This window comes from Tetrao urogallus (assembly GCF_951394365.1).
Source record: "Tetrao urogallus genome assembly, chromosome: 7".
NCBI classification, from domain to species: Eukaryota; Metazoa; Chordata; class Aves; order Galliformes; family Phasianidae; genus Tetrao; species Tetrao urogallus.
Genome location: NC_136820.1, coordinates 31806449 through 31826055, shown reverse-complemented (window position 1 = coordinate 31826055; position 19607 = coordinate 31806449). Strand labels below are relative to the sequence as shown.

At 42.3% G+C, this 19607-nt stretch overlaps 1 protein-coding gene across 1 annotated transcript in view; it reads left to right on the top strand.

Annotated features, from left to right (window-relative positions):
• Positions 1-474: 474 nt before the first annotated feature.
• Positions 475-19607, top strand: part of RSU1 (Ras suppressor protein 1) — a gene marked incomplete at both ends in the record, with an annotated part of 98265 nt that continues 79132 nt past the window's right edge. The window contains 3 exons of the mRNA XM_079538725.1: positions 475-492; positions 3415-3526; positions 9312-9362. Coding sequence (XP_079394851.1) covers positions 475-492; positions 3415-3526; positions 9312-9362 — 181 coding nt within the window. The remainder of the gene's footprint in view (positions 493-3414; positions 3527-9311; positions 9363-19607) is intronic.

The window sequence follows — 19607 nt, the reverse complement described above, 5'->3', positions numbered from 1 at the left end:
ATTTATGGAACCACTGAATTTCTGCAGAAAGAAGAAAATCTGAAGAACACCAAAAAGGAGAGAAGAAGAAATCTGTAAGATTAATATGTTTTAAAAATCTAACAATAAGTGATGCATGGTACGTCTTTAAACGTTACAGCTATATTTCTGCGTAATTGTATTTACATGTGAATAATATGCATGGGCTTCTGTAAAAAATTGAAAGTCCTGCAGAGAATTAATGCCCACGAAGACTGCTGAATGAAGCTGCTGGTACAAGGTTCAATTGATCTGGCCCAACTGACTCTTGCCAAAAATAGTCAAATTCTAAAATTAGGGTAAATTATCAAACCCATTCTTTAAAAAAAAAACACAAAACAGGAAGAAAGTAACTCACTGTTGTCCTCTAGCATCTTATGTGAGCAACCACAAGAGAAATACCACTGCAGAGCTATTAAAGTGAAGGTCTTTAAAGGAGAGAGCTGTTGTCGAGACATGTTTCTGTCTTGGAAGGTAAGGAATAATTTAAAACACTTTAAAATGATTGCATGGCAAAAGCAAACTGGAACAACTAAACATGTAAACTTCTGAAAAAGGTCTGCTATTTGCAATGTACAGTTCAAAAGGCAAAGACTTTGTTTAATATGATTATGGCTTTGTTTCACAATACTACCAGGAATATGGTACCAGAAATATGCTTTTATGTTTCTGCATGTTGCTGACTTGTTTATAGATCATGCTATAGTTGTGAATACTGCATCTCTGTCTTGTAAAACCTGCATGGCTACAAATCTCTCCACTATAAAAGGCACAGTACAGATAATCAATGTCCATGCTATCACTTTATAGAGTCAAATTATTTTTTTTACTTGTGTAAATTTTCTAGATGTTGTTATATCTACTTATTAAAAAAAGTATATTTTAGGTGACAGTTACATATGAATGGTAAGAACTTCAAAGACTAAGGTTTGAAAACATCCATAAAGCATTTCTGAATTGCCCTTCCTATGTGGTGGGGCCATTCTTTGTAAACAATGAGAATTAATAACAGAATGAATTAATTTGAGCTATGAACGAAAGGAGAGAGAATATATACAGCTACAGTGCTAAAAAAAAAAAACCAAAAAACCAGTGCTGTTCAATTTAAAACATTCACCAATTTTAGTTAAATATTCAAAGCATTTTGACTGCAAAACTGTTTTCAGCTGGCTCATAAAGCAAAGGAGATGTCTCAGTTTTCCACAGTAACTCGAGATAAGTGTCCTAGGCACCAGAATTTAGATATTTAGTGTAATTATTTTTCTGTCAGCAGCCAAACTAATACCACAGAAATATTTGGCAGTCCTGATTAAAGGGAAATGTGATAAAAATTAGTAGCGCTGACTGCCATTCATAATAAGAACAATAGCAACAACACAGGGCTGCTAATAAATGATGCTTAAAATGATGATAGCTGATAGCAGAAATAGAGGCCAAAGTATAGTAGTTTGCTTTAATAAGGCAAAGATCAGCAAATAAACATTGTGTCAGTTATCACACATAATTAGTCTAATTTTGGCAGATACACTTTTAGCAGCAGTGCCTAGTAGTGGATAACTGTTTTTGCAGATGCATGTTGCTGTTCCAATATACTAACCCTAAATCAGAATGTAGTGTTTTTTTGGAGGAAAAGGAAACAATAGAATAATAATGCATAATTGGACAAAGAGGAATGGCTTGAAACTAAAAGGGCAGATTTAGGCTAGATTTCAGGTGGAAATTCTTTACTTGGGATGGTGAGGCACTGGCACTGCTGCCCAGAGCTGTGGTGCCCCATTCCTGGAGGCACTCAAGGCTGGGCTGGCTGGGGCCCTGGGCAACTTGAGCTGGTGGGGGCAGCCTGCCCATGGCATGTGGCTGGGTGGATTTTAATGTCTTTTCCAACACAAGACACTCAATAATTCTATGATTTCTTTGGTTACAACTACCTCAGACAGCCACAGGAAAGGCAGTGTTGGACCCTCCCCTCCCTTTGCTGCTTCTGATCATCAGAGTCAGCAGTGACCAGAGCTGAGAGAGACAGTAGAACAAGCAGGAGGCAAAGCTCAGTGCTGTGTGCTGGGAAGGAATGCAGGGAGGTAGCTGCCTATCCTTGAAACAGGACTCACCTACTTTAACCAGCTGTCCTAAGACTTGTGCCTACGGGCAATTAATCTGGCTAAGGCTGTGAACATCCTCTGTAAGAGAACAGTGAGCACCGAGCTCACTGACTGCTGGCCATAGGGCATTTCCTCAGACAGGAGCGTGGCACGGGTTTGTGCTCCTGCAGACAAAGAAGAGCGGTGCAGTTCGCTGGTATCCTTGAGACAGCAGAGCCCTGCCAGGCTGCCCCAAGGCAGCCCTTCAGTAACCGACTCCGTGCAGCGAGCGCCATCTCGCGATAAATGTGGTACTGCATGTCAGCGATAAAACATCCCATTTCTTTGCAAGGAAAAGCTAAAATTATACCCATAGCAATGCTAAGCCAACATTTCAGGCTGCATATGAGGAAAACGTTCTCAGAAGGAGCGGTGGGGCGCTGGCATGGGCTGCACGAAGAGGTGCTGGAGTCACTGTCCCTGAGGGCGTTCAAGAAACGCGTAGCTGTGACACTGAGGGAAGTGGTGGGTGGGCATAGTGGGAATATGGTGATGGTTGGACTAAATGATCTCTTGTTCAACCGTGATGATCCTGTGATTTGCTGGTTAAGACACCTTTCCGCTTATCCTTGTTTTTTTGTGGAAAGGCTATGGTTCCCAGTGTGCGTCCAGGCTTTGGGTCATTTTAGAGACGGAGTTGTTAATTGCTTTGAGCTTCTCTATGTGAGGAATGACAGCGAGCAGGACATCCCAGCCCTGACCCGCTCAGGTGCGGGTGCACCAGACAGCACCACCGCGCATGCGCCACAGCTTAAGGCGCACAACCGGGATTCCAGCGGCTGCGGCCTGAAGTTCCCGCTCTCAGATACGGTTCGCGCTTATTGGCCGACGAACCACATCCTCCAGCTCTCCTAGCCAATGGTCAACGAGTCGGTGTCGGGAAAGCGCACTGGTTGGCTCGGTACCCTTGCGGACCGCTATTGGAAACGCCCCCAGCGCGCGGACCGCTCTCCGGAAACTCGGGGAGGCCTCCGCTTCCTGGGCAGGGCGGCAGCGCGGCTGCGCGCGGGAGGGGCTCGGCTCAGGGGAGGGCCGGGCTGGAGGCGTGCAGCTGCGGGGCCCCGCCCAGCCGCCACAGCCGCCGCCACCGCCTCGACCCAACGCCGCCGCGCCGCGCAGTGAGTAGGGGTGGGGTCCCGCGGTGGTGGGTCGGGGCGATGCGCAGGGACGTGGGGCGGGAGGGGACTCGCGGGCGGTATTGCTGTGCCGAGCCGGGACCGCCCTTGTGACGGTGTGTGTCTGTACGTGTCCCGCCCAGGCCATGTCCAAGTCGCTGAAGAAGATCGTGGAGGAGAGCCGGGAGAAGAACCAGCCCGAGGTGGACATGTGCGACCGCGGCATCTCCAACATGCTGGACGTGCCCGGCCTGTGTGCGTAGCGGTGCGGCGCAGGCGGGAGCGGCGGCACTGCCTTATTTGGGCCGGGGCTGCGGGCGGGAGTGGCCGCGGTGCGGGGAGCCGCTGGCCCGTGCGCGCGGGGTGGGGGAGCGCAACCCGTGTCTGCAGTCCCCGCCCGGGCGCGGGGGTTGTGCAGAACCGCGGAGTGTGCCCACGGGCCTTCCTTCTCCGCCGGTTCTCTTCCCGCTGCCGAGCTGTGCGGGGCACGTCGCGCTGTAGAGCTTGTGGTGTGATCCCTGTTCAGGAAGGAGCTTCCCTGCACTCTGCTGGATGAGTGTTGTTTCAGACTAACTAGTGGCTGGCTCACCTTGATCGCAGACTGCTCGTTAGATCTGCGCTTACCCTTTTGATAGCCTCTGATGCATTAAGATGTGGGCTAGAAGCTGTTGCTAAGTTCAGGACAACCGAAGTCCTGATAGGACACATCGAGTCCGATAATCAGCACTAAGGCGCGTGGTCAGCTTTGCTCCTTCAGCTGGGAGGAAAGATAACATTGAAGTGCATCAGCTGGAAGTTCACGTCCTACCCTTAACTGTGTGGGAGCGCTGAGGGCTGCAGCAGCTCTAGGAGGAGTTTCACTATTTCTGGACGTTTTCAAGGAAAGGGTAGATGTGGCACTTAAGGACGTGGTTTAGTGGGCATGGACTCGTGGTGCCCCAGTTACACTGCACCAGCTAAGTGTGTGCAGATGCACACACCTGTACAGACTGCATTGTGTGCTTTAGCGTAGTGATTCAGGGCCTTCTCCAAGTTGAAATCATCCTTGTGGGAGATACAAAGGCTCACTGGGTTGGAGAATAGTCTGAAGTTATGTTTGGTGGCTGCTGATGAGTTTTTTGTTTCCTGAAACATAATGACTGCTCCCTCCTGTAACCAGTAACTCCCACGGGAAGCTGCCCTCTGCAGTTTTGGTTGTTTTTCAAGAAGTGTGCCAAGCCTTGTCCAGCTGCAGGTGTGGGTACTCTCTGTGGGTGGCCGGTGAGCTTGCCTTTAAACTTTTGTAACTTAATTCACATAAAGTAGATACAGTTGCACTGACTTGAAAGCAGTGTGCCATGTAACTGCTGTTGTGTGCAAGTCCCCTTCCTTCAACTACAGGGCTATTCTTGTTACCTGTATAAAGACAAGGGATTCTAAAAACGACTCCTAACAGGGAGGGAGGAGAAGAAGGGAAGAATACATGCAGCAGCTTTGCTTGGACTCTCTTCTGGCTTTTCTTCCATCCGTATAGGACAGACACTTTTTTTCTTTTGCCTTGACTTCTGCCATCCCAAGGAAGTCTATAGGGTAGATAGAACAAACCAAACATTTTCCTGTGTCAAATTTTGATGTCTCAAAATTGATCAGAAATGCTTTTCATATCTGAAATGAACATTCATGTCTAAAATTGTCCTAAAGTAGCTTAAACCTAGACATTTGTTGACTCCTCCATCTCTTCCTGCTTTCTCTTTCCTTAAAGGGAAGGCTGAGCTGTCAGCTGGTTTGTCAGAGGAGGCCACGCGATCATTGGGAGGGCTGGAGCACCTCCTGTGGGGACAGGCTGGGGGAACTGAGCTTGTTCAGCCTGGAGAAGAGAAGGCTCTAGGGAGACCTCACTGTAGCCTTCCAGTACCTAAATTGCTAAGAGGAAAGCTGGAGAAGGACACTTTATGAAGGAGTCTAGTGATAGGTCAAGGAGTGATGGCTTTAAACTAGAATAGAAGAGATGTAGGTAAGGTGTTAGGAGGGAATTCTTTACTTGGAGGTCAGAGAGGCACTGGCACTGCTGCCCAGAGCTGTGGGTGCCAACACTCAAAGCTGGGTTGGATGGGCTCAGGGCAGCCCTGCCCGTGGCACGGGGTGGAACCAGAGGGGCTTTAAGGTCTCTTCTAATGCAAACCATTTCATTTGAGATTTGAAATGTCCCTTGGTCTCGGTGTTCTGTAATTCGGTGCATCACACTAACACAAAGATCAGGTGAAACAATTTTAAACTTTAAAATATTTTCTTATTATTCTGATATGCAAAACGAATGTTGTACCAGTGGTTAAAACATTTGTGTGCTATTTGTGCTCCCCTATGTGAATAGCTTTAATGAGTGTCTTCTCTTGTGGAAATGTTTGAGTTCTGCTTGTTTGGTTTGGTTTGGTTTGTTGTTTTGTTTGTTATTAATTCAATATTCTGGAATAAATAGATAGCATTTGTTTACAAAACACTTCGATATTGACCGGTGGAGGTAAAGAGAATCAGATTATGTCCTGTAAAGTGAATTATCTCATTAAAGCAAGTGGGGTGTGATGCCTTTTGCCTGGCTCAGACATTTTTTTTTTTTGTGGGAATCTAAGCAGAGTTGTTCTTAGAGCAAGGAACAGTCCCTGATCCGTGATTTACTTCGCTTGAAGTGATAGGTGTGGTGAAGCTATGAATTATTTTGTCCCGGTAACTCAGGACATCTGCTGCTCTGTAGTCTCGTTGTTGGGGAAAGGAATATTGGATGAAATGCTATTTACTTGAAGTGTTAATTTGTTCTCGTTATCATTCCATCTGTGAGCTATTCATATTTTATACAAAGCATGTGCTTGTGTGGTAGGAATTAATATGCCTAGAATTTTTGTTCGTTCCTAGAGTAACCGCAGTGCAGACAGCAGTGTCAGGCTGCTTGCAGGTTGTGTTGTGTGCTGCTGCAGGGCTCATTCTATGGGAACTTCCTGCAGTGGGAGAGGCAGTGCCCTATCTTGGTCCAGCAAGAACTCTGGAGTCTTCCTGTTATGGTGTTTTTGGTTGTTTGTTGTTTTTTTTTCCTCTCTCTTTTTTTTGGGGGGGGAGAAAAATAAGCAAAGGTTTGCCAACCAGATATGTTGTGTAGAACTAACTGGCAGTGTGGTGGAAGCAGCCCTTGATACTGGGGTGAAAAGAGAAGAGCTTAAATTCTCTTCCCCCACCCACTCTGTTTTGATGCAGTTGTGGGCTTGGGACCATCACAAGAGTTTGTAGTTACCAGGTGAGTAAATTGCTCAGGCAGCCATTGGCATCCTCACCCTTTAACTTCTGTGTGCACATATGGTGCATCCTTGAAATCCAAGTAAGTTATCTCCTGTGTATGAATCAGTGTCGTGCCAACAGCGGCTCTGAATCTGCAGTCCTTACAGCCTCCTTTCTTTGTGTCTCCTGTGCTACTGTACAGAGGTTACAGTTATTGCCCTTTGGGAATCCCTATGCCTTTGCATCTCAGAGGAGACAAAGGGAGATGGTTCCAGCTGCACCTCCTTCAGCCTTCTCATGGTACTTGGGGGTATTAGTTAGTTGCTGAAGGGAGGTGTCTGCTGACAGAGTTGGTAGTTTAGTTGTGTAATGGACTATCGATGTGTATTTATAGGATAAGGAACACTACAACCAGTTGATCCTACAGCACAGTCCTTTTCATGTAAGAAAATATGTGACAGCAAAAGACTTGGTGTTTCCAGGGACTTCTCGTTTCACAAAGGTCACCTTAATGTAAGGGAGAAAGTTCACCTCTTTTACAGGATGGCCAAGCATCTCTTTATACCTCATCTCCTGCAGGTAGTCCAGTGCACATGTCCCTAAATCTTTTTTCCCCCTTGTGGGATGTAGGCATATTTATGGTTGAAGATACAATAGGGTTCTTTGTCAAGACCCAGGATTGGCTGGGATGCTGGGGCTTTTCAGGCAAGGTGTCCAGGTTTGGCTGAATCTGGACAGTAAGGTCCAGATTGAGAAGTCTTTGATGGATTGAAATCCATGAAATCCTTGATGTTGGGACTTTGTTCTATTCTGTAGTGACATGTTAGGAAGAAAATGCCTATGAAAACTGACAACATGGTTGAGGAAGAGAGAGGTGTGACAAATGGGGAGAGAGCAGCGAGTAGTGCCTGTATGCTTGTGCTGTTAGAGGCCAGCAGTACATGTGCCTTGAGGGGTTAGTCAGCAGTCCTAGCTTTAAAATCAGAATATGCACAGAACTTCTTAACATGCATCAATTCAGGAGTTCAGTGCTCCGAAGATCTGGATGTGCACACTGAGAACTTAATTGACCCTTTACAAGCACATTCACTTTCAATGGGTAAAAATAATGTAGTGGCAGGCATGGAACATCAAATGCATTAGCATGTATTATTGCAGGGTCTGTCACAGTTCTCTGTTTAAAAACGCTTCCTTTCTTACTGCTTTGTTCCTTAGTTCAGTCTTCAGCAGCTTTGAGCAGAGGCTTGCTTGTTTGCTGCTGAATGCAGCACTGAATGGAGTTCAGGGACTTTCTCCTTCAGTGGCCTGTGTGCAGTGATCTCTCCTCTTTAGCTGGTTTCTTGCACAAATTAAAAGCCATACTAATTATTTGTATGTTGAGTATTGAATTATTGAATCTTGTGTACACAGACAGGAAATTCCAGACCCTTCTTTAAGCCCATTTGAATTGTTCTGATCTGTGTGCTTCAAGTATGCTCTGCTTAAGAGTTTCAGCTGGCAAACTTGGCCATGTCTGGCCATAACGTTAACGAACTATCATTCACTGAAGTCACATTCTCCTCACAGAAGAGGTGGCTCACAGAAAAGAGTTAAGAGAAGTGTATGGTACTGGTGCCTAAACTTGAGCCTTTCCTTGAGGACTTGGGGTTAGTCTAGTCTGGTATTAAAAGACATGTCATGGGGACTGGTGATTTTAAGTGCAAAGTTCAGAGAGCGATGTGTGAAATACACTGCTGTGCATAAGGGGTTGATAATAGGAACTGAGAATATCAAGTCTGCATCTGAAGGATGTGGAGCTAATAACAGGCTTCCCTACGTTTGGTTCCAGTCTTTGAGGCTGCTGTACTGTTTTGCCCTCCTTCTCCTAGTGAGCTGTTGCAGCAGCACTCATGTGCTTGCTCTTTAAGAGAAGTTTGGGGTGGGTGCACTGTTTCTTCCTTTCTGCTCCCAGCCTTTCCTTCCTCCCCAGCCTGCAGCTGCAGGGGAAACTGTGGCAAACCATTTTGATTTTAGCCTGAACTTTCTGTTCTGTTTCTGCCTTTGGGTGATTGCATTTGTTCTGCTGTCAGATTACCTCTGCCTGTGTTACGAGTTTAAGGGTTGCCTGAAGCAGCACAAAGCACATTGCTGGGAAGTGGTTCCTTTACTGTTACAGTGGTTCTCTCAAACTTGCAAAGTAGGAAGTGTGTGTTAGCATGACCAGTTCTCATACATACTTACCAGGATGCCTTTGTTCCATGAGGCAGCTGTATCACTTCTAGGGCTGTTCTGGAGAGACAGCACTGCAAGTAAAGGCGTAAAGGAGGTTTGTCTAGTTTCAATCAAGTGTGTAAAACTGCTTCATGGGTGAAAGGCTGTAAATACAGCTATTGCTGCTTGGGACTTGAAGATACTGAATAGGGAATGGGGAGATGTGATGTATGTCATGTTGCTGTTTGGGTAAATGTTAATCTATCGGTTCTTTCTTGGGTAGGATTTGAAAGACAGAGATGAAAAAGGTGTTCCTGTACACATCCCGTAGGAGTGTGTGTGGAGTCAGGCTTATTCAGGGAGGCAGGGTACTGCTTGTGTTAACAGTGCTTCGTGAAGAAACAGAGACAGGAGTAAAGGAATGGAGAAGGGGCTCAATGCATCCCTAAGTCGTGAGCCTGTCTTGGTTTTTGTATTCATGCATATGAACTGGAATTACTTAACTGGGGAGAGTATCTCATGGGGTTTTTTAGCTGAAATGAATGCAAGCTTTCAGTTGCCATGTCTGTTCATAAACTAATTTTTTTTTTTCTCTCTTCATTTACAGTTACCTTGTCTCACATCACACAGCTGGTTTTGAGTCACAACAAGCTTACAAGTAAGTATTCTACTTCCTACTTCATTGCAGCTGCAGAGCAGTATTTAAAAGCTGCTGCTACTAGTTTGTTTTTTATAGAGTAAGTGTCACTACTTAGAGACTGGTGTTGGTGAAACACTTAACAGAAAAAACATTGAGGGTATAAACCAGCAGTCATATTCAACATTTCTTTCTGACTTCAAAACAAATTTTCCACATACTAGAGTCAATTAGTCAACTTGTCATACTAGTGCCAAGTAATCAAAAATCCATTCTCTATCTTTAGAATTTTTTTGAGCTGTAGCAAAAAAAAAAAACAAAACAACAGTTTGCTTTTTAGGAGGTGGATAATTCCTTTGACTGGAGCAAGTGAAAACTACAACTCAGCTGCGTTACATCTATAATTAAGTGTATGTGATGAAGGCCAACTGAATGTGTGCTTTGGGCATGAAAGTCAACCTGTCTTATTGACAACAACAACAAATCTTTTGAGTGTAAACTGTCTCTTGATTGTATTGCAGTACAACATCTTCAGTTATTACCCTCTGGATACTACTTCCCCTAGCCTCAATTGAGGTGTTGGTGGAGATCATATCATGAAAACAAACTCTCTCTTGTGAGGCAAAATAAATTATTTCTCTGTAAGAGAAAGCTTCAGGCTTATCTGTCTGTTTTTTCCAAACACTGCTACTTGGCTTTTGAAAGACAAGCAGTGAGTTTCATCTCGTCTCTGTTATGGTGTGTCTTGTAAAGAGAAGAAAAGTCCTGGTTTTGTTGATGTTCTGCTTGTCCTTCTCTGTTCTCAGCACGTGTCATGTGTCTCACTCTTCTCTTTTTGAAGCTGTTTTGAAACTTTTTAATTTTTTAAGAGTGTGGAAATGGAGAGAGGAGTGGAACTACTCAAGTGGGCTTGTATTAGAGAGCAGACTGGGCAGTTGTTGTAGCTCACACCAGGCTATCCCCAGAAAAAGCTTTACAGATTGAGAGTAGGGTGGAGGAAAAATAAAAAAGCAGCAACCAATCAAAACTGTCAAATTCCCAGCAATTTGCTGCATGAGCTGTAAGATAGTATGCGTGCAGGGGAAATGCTAAGTCATGGCCTGAACCAGTGTTTGAGCACCTGGTAGGAAGGCAGGGCCAAGCCAGGAGAGCTCAGGTGCATGCAGTGCTCTGAGTGATGGAAGTGGTGCAGCTGGGATCCACCCCTTCCTAGACCTCATTTAAGGGTTGGCAGTGGAGGTGAGGGTATCTTGCTGGAGATCCCTGTGTACCTGAGGCCTCCTAAGGGTAAGCAGATTTTTTTTCCTTTCTGCATCCATGGCTGTTGTATTTGAGCAAGTCCTCACTTGCTGCAGCCTAGGACCTTGCTACTCTGCTGTCATTGCTGTGCTATCTCGTTACAATCTGTTATTTAAAATGTATGTATTAATATGGAAATCTCGTTTAAGGATTTGAAAGTTCAAAGAGGATTAAGCACGAAGAAAGTGAAAATATTCTTGGATTCTACCATGTGAACACATTCTCTGGATGTTGTTTAGTGCAGTTTAGTAGTCATGAGCAGCTTAAATGATTGTACAAAGTAGTGTGAAATATGAAATAATATGGGTGGTATTTGAGCACCAGTGAGAAATATGAAGTAAGTATTCTAGGCTCTGTTCTCCTAGCTGTATAGTGTCCTCTTGACTTTGATTTCTTTATGAATTTGACCAACGATTTCCTGCTACCTAACTTGCAGATGACAGGTGATGAGGAAATTTATGAGCAATGTCAGGAAAAGAAAATGTTAAGCACTGTTATTAAACATGCAGATCTACTTCTAGTTTATAAGGTCAGAAAGTTGCAAGTAGCTAGAAACTGAGAAAATGGTTTGGGAAAACATTATTATAACCTTTGGCTGTGAATCATCTGTTATCAGCCTCCGATGGAGCTTGGGCCACCAAGTCTGGGGCTTTTATGTTCCGTCTGGTCTCTGTAAGGAGATGCATGTCTCTGACCTCAAGCTGCCTAAAGTTAGGCAGGTAGCAGTGCTCAGTTCAGCCACTTTAGTTCTGCAGTTTTTAGAGGGTTGTGGGCACCTTGAGACAGCGTTTTGTTCTGCTCACCTCTATCTAAAACCTGTGTGAGAGAAGGTCAGATGACTCATCTGAAGTTGGGTTAAGTGAATTATGCTTAGTGCTGCTGGGCAGAAATTGGTTCTCATCTGCTGTCTGCTCTGCTGTCTTTTGAATGAGTGCTGCCTGGCACAGGGATAAAATGAGCTGTAAGTGTTATTCTTGGTAAATATGACTATTCTTTCCCTTTTTAAAATTTAATTCTAAAACTTCTGAATGCTAATAAACTTCTGAGGACTTGATTGTCTCTTCCATATGACACCTTACAAATCTTAAATGTAGTTGATGAGAGAGTTCAGCTGAATGCACAGCTGGTTGGGCTTATAGCAGTTAACGGTAATTCTGAGGGAGAGAAGGCAGGCTGAAACTCCTGCAGTGAGACTCCAGTCAGGGTAAACTTGTATGTCTGAGAATTGAGCCAGAAGAGAGAGTGACATCCCTCAGCTTAAGTGCCAAAACTGCAAGCTATGTAACTAACCTATATCCTAGTTAGAAATTTTGGCTGAAGACCTGACTGAAGATATTTTAGTAAGAGGTGTCCAAGAAGAATGCTTTCAGGTTTTTTTCATTCAAAAAAAAAAAAAGCCAAGCTAGACCTCTGTTTTGGAATTAGTTTTGATTTTCAAAATACTGGTTTAAGGGCTGCTATATTCTACAACTGCATTATGTTAAATCTCTTTTTTTTTTTTTTTTTTTTTTTTTTTTTTAATTTCTTCTTTATTCTAAAGTAGCCCTTAGACCAACAGGCTGCAAGAAAATATCTGTTCTCTCAGCCTAGAAATACTGTCCACCTGTCTATGTTTGGTTTTATTTCAGGGGATGGTAAAACCACTTCACCTGAGAAGTAACTCGCTGTGTCTGAAAGTTCCTATTCTTTCACAGAATGATATAGACACTTAAATAGGCAGCACACATTTTAAAAAGGCTAAATTTGAAGTTCATATTTTCATATTTGACACTGTTGACCTAATCTTTTAAGCTACGTAATTAATTGTCTTAGCAGATTGCTCTTAAAATGTCTAGGAAGCAGGTGGCACTGACACTTGACATGCTACACTAAGGTCATATTAGCATCTTCTACTAGTTTTCTGCCATTTAAATGAGTGTTCTGCTTGCTGTTTTTTTCTGCTGTTTAGAGTAAATATGTCTATCTAGAAGAATAAATATATGTAAAAATTGAATATGCGTGTTTTATGTAACTGCATTTCATATTTTTGCCAGCAAACTATTAAAAGTCAGTAAAGTTTCATTAGCAAGTATGAGAATTATTCTATGAAGTCCATCATGTGTGCTTTTCTTAGTAATGTTTTTAGTATGCCATTCATACTGCTGGTGCTTCTGTATTTACCTGTCTGTAAATCACTTTTTATTTGAAGTACTCAAATCCACATGGATTTTTCTGGAGGTTATAAGCCTTGGATTTTTGCCACCTGTTCGGTGCTGTGCTCATGGAGGAGCCTTGAACTGGCTGCCTCTGTTCCAGGTAACCTATGAAAGAGTAAAATTCATGCTTCTGCTGCTTCTTGAGAATTTTTTTTTTGGCAGAACAGCTTCAAAATCAGAAGCAAAATTGTAGGGGAAGCCAAATAGTGTTTCTGCAGTTGTGTTGGACCAGTTGCTGTATAAGTGACAAAACCTGGGATGATTCCATTTTGAGGTCTCTTGCAATGAACCAGTTGAAAGCAGAGGGAGAATGCAAGTACTTTTTTTTTTTTTTTTTTAACTTAGACATATGGGCCACTGTACCCATATGCTGTAGTAGACTTTTTTTGTTCCATCATCTACTGGTTTCTAAAGCCAAGCCATTTATCTACTGTATAGATGGAAAAGCTGGGAAGCAAAATTCAAGACGGTCATGTTCAGGTCTAATCTGCATAGATTGTCTGGTCTAATCAGGCATCTTCTGAACCCACTGGCTAATATCAAAATAAAATGGAATAAAGGTCCTGAAAGTATTACTTACATCTGTGGAAAAATGGGTTAATTTGGTTAAATGTGACGAAGTAGTCACAGAATCTGGAAATTAAGTTTGAGTAACTTTGCTCGTAGGGTTACATTCTTTTTAAAAGACTGGATGTAGTGGATCATAGAATTGCTGCCTCTGGGGCATGGAAAGGTGATTGTGCAGTAGGGAGCTGAAGTCAGCAGGGCAGATTAGACTTCACTGGTTGTTCTCTTTATGCCAGTGGGATTGTAAACAAGAAATAAAGCAATGAAGAAACTTCCTTTTTAAAAGGGAGCTTCTCAAATTGTACCCTGTAGTGGCACTACAGTCAAACTGTAGTGGCTTAGGCACTACCTGAGTTTGTTTTTTCTTGCAGATCACTATCTATGAACTACTTGAGCATTAAGTATGAAATAGTACTGAAAATTCTAGACTTCAGACAGCTAGCCCAATGTGAAGAACTATCTGGTTACTTAGTGCATACAAAATTTCACATCCAGATATAGTCGCATTTATTATTCCTAATTGGAATGCTAGTTAAGATAAACTGTACTGCATCGTGAATGGGAAGTGTGCTTGAAGTTCCTTCAGAAGCCTTTTAGGTTAACTGCAGTCCAAGCCAGCAGAGCACAGAAAAACATGCCTAGAAAGAGGAGTGGGATGTTAAAAGATTATTTTAGCACTGACAGTAGGGGAGTGCTGGCCATCAGTACGTATACTGCTATTAGGCTGTAGGCCAACATGATGTGGTTTATTTTCACTTATTTTAGTAATACGCTGTAAGTTGTTTTTTTTATGGTAGTGACTAATAATTATTTGACCTACGTACATAGTAGATTAACTGATATTGTGATCATTTGGAGAATCCATTCAAAGGTTCTAGTGTTTTTATTGTTATCTGGATATATACTTGGAGCCTGTGAATATCTGCTCAGTGGAAATAGCAGTAATATATGGTTTGTCCATTAGAGGTCACTGTTTAAGTATCTTTAGCTTTTTACTTTCCTGAAAAAAGCTTCTGCCTTGCTATCAATTCAGTCTGACTCACAGGTAGCGCTGAACAGTAGCTCAGGTTTGCTCTCTTCCTCAGTCTCCTTAACCTCAGATGATCTTGTGCTTCCCAGCTTTACCATATGCTTCTGCTGCATTTAAACATCCTCAGAAGTTGTCAGCTATTCATAGCTTTCTCCTGACTATTTTCTATCCTTTTGCACTCTGATCCTTAGCCCAGTATTATCAAGTGACCAAATGATGAAAGATTGGTAACAACTGTTTTGATTCAGAAAGCTCCCATGCGTGTATTTACCTGATGTCACATTCGCTGTCCTACTGTCCCTTTCCTCTGAGCTGCTGTCTGCTATCATTCTTTGCTGTTTCCTAAACACTGCTTCTTTCTTGGTACTCAAGTGTAATGCTTAACTCCTAGTTATTTCCTTTTTGTAGGATAGTCCGTTAACTTTTTGCTGCTGGTTTCCATTTCCTTATCTGAATTTTGTTCCTGAATCAACTTTCTAATCCTGCCAGAACGGCTTTATCTCCTTAATTGTGTTCCTTAGACAACCTAATAGTTACCTGTTACCATACTGGTGCGTTTTCCCTTCCAGCAGAACTTGTAGGGTTTTCTTGTGGCTCATACTGCTTATTGTTGCCTTGCTCTACCATCTCTTTCTAAATTGCTATGTTTTATCAGCACAAAGTTTGTCAATTCATTGCTATTAACCCTCTTGACTGTGTCCTTGATCTAGTTTAAACTGCTGCTGAATTCCCTTTCTGTCACTTGTACAGTAGGCTGTTTTTTGTAGAAGTTACCTTTCACAGGCTGTGCTGTGTGCCCACGTGTGTTGGAGGTGGTATAGAGGCAGGTACCAACTGCACATCTCTCAGCACTGAAATGCACCAGCTGTTTTGTTCTCCAGACTGCTGAAATGTGCTGTGGGGTCTCCCAAATGCCTGTGTACTCTTTGTCACTTCTTCCCCTGCTCGCTTTTGAGACATGGGCCACACTGTTGTGCTAACATGGTGCACTCCAAACGCAAGTGTGTTATTAGTGTAGAGGAAGCAAGGCAGTGTCCAAAGTGTTTTTGCCTGATGCAGGGAATTCTCAGCCCCGTTTAGGAATGTGCTTGAAGTTACTATGCCTCTTGCCCCAGTGGTAGATGCAGTTTGGATATACCTCCTATTTCTGGGACAAAGATCTCTGAAGGGAAATGTCTTTATGAATGCGGTGCGCAGGAGGAGATGAGAAGGAAAGCAAAGGAGATCCTTGTGCATATGCCAAACTGCATTTGTGACATCTGAGTTCTGCTCAAATGTTTAGATTAAATACCTTGTTAGCTTTTTGCTTTCCCCTGAAAAAAAGCCTTGTTTCAGAGAAAGTACAGATGGCAAAGTAATTCAGCTTTAAATAATAGAAGCTTGGGTTTTTAAGTAGCTTTGGGGAATGAAGCAGAAGAATTTATGAAGGATTATTGTTCTGTAATGTTCTGTGGGAGTGCCTCATGAAGTGTTCCCGGTCTAGCATAAATGGTTAAATTTTGTGATGTATGGAAATGGCTTTGCGTTCCGAGTTAGCGTACATACTAAATGCAGCCCTGGGCACATATTGTTTACTTCTGCCATAACTCTTCTGAAACTGTTGCGTGTTCCTCTCTTTAAAAGGCACCTGCAATTATATTAGCTCATTTTTCATAAGTCTCAGTGTTTTCTGATGCTTCAGTACAGATTCTTTGTCTTATCATCTCCCCTGGTGGCTTAAAATATCTGTAATGGCTGTTACCATCAATATTTCTCCATGTGTTTGTACAAGTTGTAATGTAAAATTATTAGAGATCTTTTGGTCAAAATAAGCTATTTTGAAATTGTCATCTTCAAAGCTAGTGAATTTGGCACAGATGAACTGATTTCATTCAGGAGCTTAATTCTGTACCATCCTAAAGAATTTGCTATCTAAGAAGTTGAATAGGTTCTTGTTCTTGTTGTTGATAATACTGAAGGAGGGAGGTGTGGAGAGGTAGTCTGGATTGAGGGGGAAACTGTATGGATGTAGTTTTATATACTTGTCTTATGGTTCTTTCTTAGCTGTTCCTTGCTATCAGAGTGTAAGTATGATCTGATCTGACCTGTAACAAGGTGATGCAGCCTGTATTTGTTTTTGCATGCAGCAGAGCATTTTGTCTGAACTGCTCATGAAACAACTGCTAAAAGCTGGAATGCCATGGTCCTCTGGAGTACTCGCTTGTCAAAGTAATTCAAAAAGCTTTGCTAATCTTGCTTTCTTCAAGATAACATGTAGAAATGAGGGATCATAGTTAAATCCACACTTTCATACCTGTGCTCACGCAGCTTATAGTATCCCTTAGTGCTATAAAATTAGCTAGCAAAAATCAGGTTTTGTGGCTTTAGTTCTTTACTGATAGATGACTTGTTTTCAATTTAGCAGTCCCTTCCTAACCTCCCTCCCTGGCTCTGAGTATTTTTCTCAAAGCATTTAAGTGCATCATAAGCATTATTTTCTGACAGGAATGTAGTGGTTATGCTAGATGTGACTTATTTCCCAGTGTTTTTCCAGCCTCTCTTGTGCTCACAGCACTTTTCCTTAGTCTCTGCCTTCTAAATTAAAACCATTTATTGGTAAATTGCTTTGTTAGCACAGTAGCACGTCAGTAGCACGTACTCATAAGTGTGATTTCGTAACTGCAGTGCTTCTGTGGTTAATTGCAAAAAAAGAAGCGTGCTGGTTTCTGGGAAAACTGAAGATTAAGAAGACCAGTCCATTTTTAATGTTTTTAGTGTGTGGAAGGTTGGTATCCGTCTTTGGAGGAGTGTGGAGAAAAGGCAAAAGAGGAAAACTTGAACTACATGATGTGTAAATTAAGTACTGAGTGCTTCAGTTGGGATGAGGATTCTCTTTGGTTAACTGCCTAGTATGATATCAGCATGCCCATGAATATTTAAAATGAAAACTGTTGTGTTCTCCCTCTGTTAATTCCCCTTTCATTTTGGTGAAGCTGATTGCTTCTCTCGGTATAACAGAACTCCTGTTAAATTAATCTGAACCTGACTCCAGCTCTATGAGTACAGTTGCACTGGATGCACAGAATACATTATATATTTCGTATTTGAAATTCTTCCTCCCCTGTGAAATGTGAGTAACATTTCATGTGTCTGTGACCTTTACTCTAAGGGATCCTTACTCATGCAAAGTTCCTGTTGAGCTAACTGGATTAGCAACGCTCTGCAGAACGGGGTTTGTTACGCTGTGGCCCAAAGGTTTCCTTGTAGGTTTAAGCAGATTCTTGCTTTTTGGCAAGAAAATGCTGTTTGAGATCTACACCAGACTATGGCACTCCCAAAGTTCTGCAGAGTTCTCTTTACTCTCTATTACTCTTGACCTGCTTATAAATGGAACGGTTTAATGAGAAACTGGCATAGACTCAGTACTACTTGTCAGAAAAGAGAATTATATTTTAATAGCTCTTCTGGATAAATATTCCCTTAGAACCTTTAAAGGTTCTACTTAATGTCATGTTCCTAGGTGCTGCCTAATTAGTTCATTAACTGGAGAAGCATTCTGGAAAAAAGAGTTTCTGCAGCTTGAAGTTTCTAAGGATGATAGCGTCAAAGAAAATAACCTTAAGTAATTAAAATCCTTATTTCAGTTGATGTCTGATTCAAAACCCGTTGGATTAAATGGGAGGTTTTTGTAACCTTTGAATAACATTTATTGAAGAGATTACTTGGTTCACAGTTTTATGAATAGGCAGGTGTTATGGATGCTGCTTTTCCAAGCAGCTGTGGGAAAATATTTATTTTGAACGTTCAGTGTTGAGATATAAATGAATTGCAATGTTTCTCTCAGTTTACGTATCATGTACTTTGCTCCTGAAGGCTTGTATTTTCACTCAGTTCCCTCCTCCAACTGATAGTTCATCAACAGTATGAGCTGTTTTCCTTCACAAGGTAGAAGTAAAATATAAATTTTGATCAGTCTTCTACAGTTCTCAGAAATGTTTGAATTAATGTCAATGCATACTAAATGCAAAAAAAAAAAAAAAAAAAAAAAAAAACCACCAAAAAACAGGCTGTGCTTCATCTCATAGATGAAAAACAAAGAGAGACTTAATCTTGCAAACACCTGAGTTTGTTTACGTCTAAAATTGTGATGTTTCTTTTTTTTTTTTTTTTTTTTAACTGTTTTCCAGTGCTCTGTAGAATGATCCGGGAGATCGTTCTCAGAAATTGAGACTTACCAGAAAGCAGGCTCATTTTCAGCTGTGAAGGGCTCTGCCACCTCGGAGGAATTGTATGGAAACCCAAGTCAAAGACAAGAGAACCTCTAACTCCCTGCTTTACTGGGAAGGGTTACATCTGAGATAAATTTTACTCCAGGGTGCTTTAACTGATACAAATGTTTCTAGCACAATAGCTTGCTCGGCTAAAAGATGGAGCTAACCCAGTATTTATTCTCCAACAGAGGGCAACATCAGACTTTCAAGTAGGTAGTCTTGTGATGGCTGCTGGCTCACTGTGTGGAGAGAAACTGAGATCTAGGTCCAGGACACTTAGATGTGGAGCTATACAGGTTCTGAACAGTGCTGTTTAATTTACCATATGAATGTTTTGGAACTCATAGCAGAACTACTGAACAGCTGCTCTTACATAGGAATAAAGTTATGCTTTGAGTGAAAGGCTGCCCTTAAGAGCTATTTTCATTCCTGAAGAATTGTCACTAATGTCAGGGTGAAAAAGAGCCTGTTTGTTCTTAAATCCTTTGAAGTATAACAAGTTGCCAATATTTATTTGCAGGAGCACGAAGAAAGATCTCTCGCTGCTTCACGTGCAGCTTGTAGACTCTGCCTCTCAGCCAAGCTCTTGAAATCAAGATTAAGTCTATAGCTGTTACAGTGAATCTCTGTATGCAATTCCCAGTGTTGAACAAGGGGATGGAAGCTTTGTCTGGTCTTGCAATGTGAAGCTTAATATGAATGGGGTTTTGTGATGTGACTGAAGCTTCACGGGAAAATGCAAAGCATTGGGCTGCAAACTTTTACTAGCATTTGCTGGGGAGGAGTTTAGTTGTTAATGGCATTGGGCAGCAGATGGTCTTAGAGGAGTTGCTAAGACTGCGGATCTTACTGTAAATATGTGGGTGAATGGAACCAGGATGCTGACAGTTCATTCTCACAGATCATCATGCGAAGGTGACTCGAG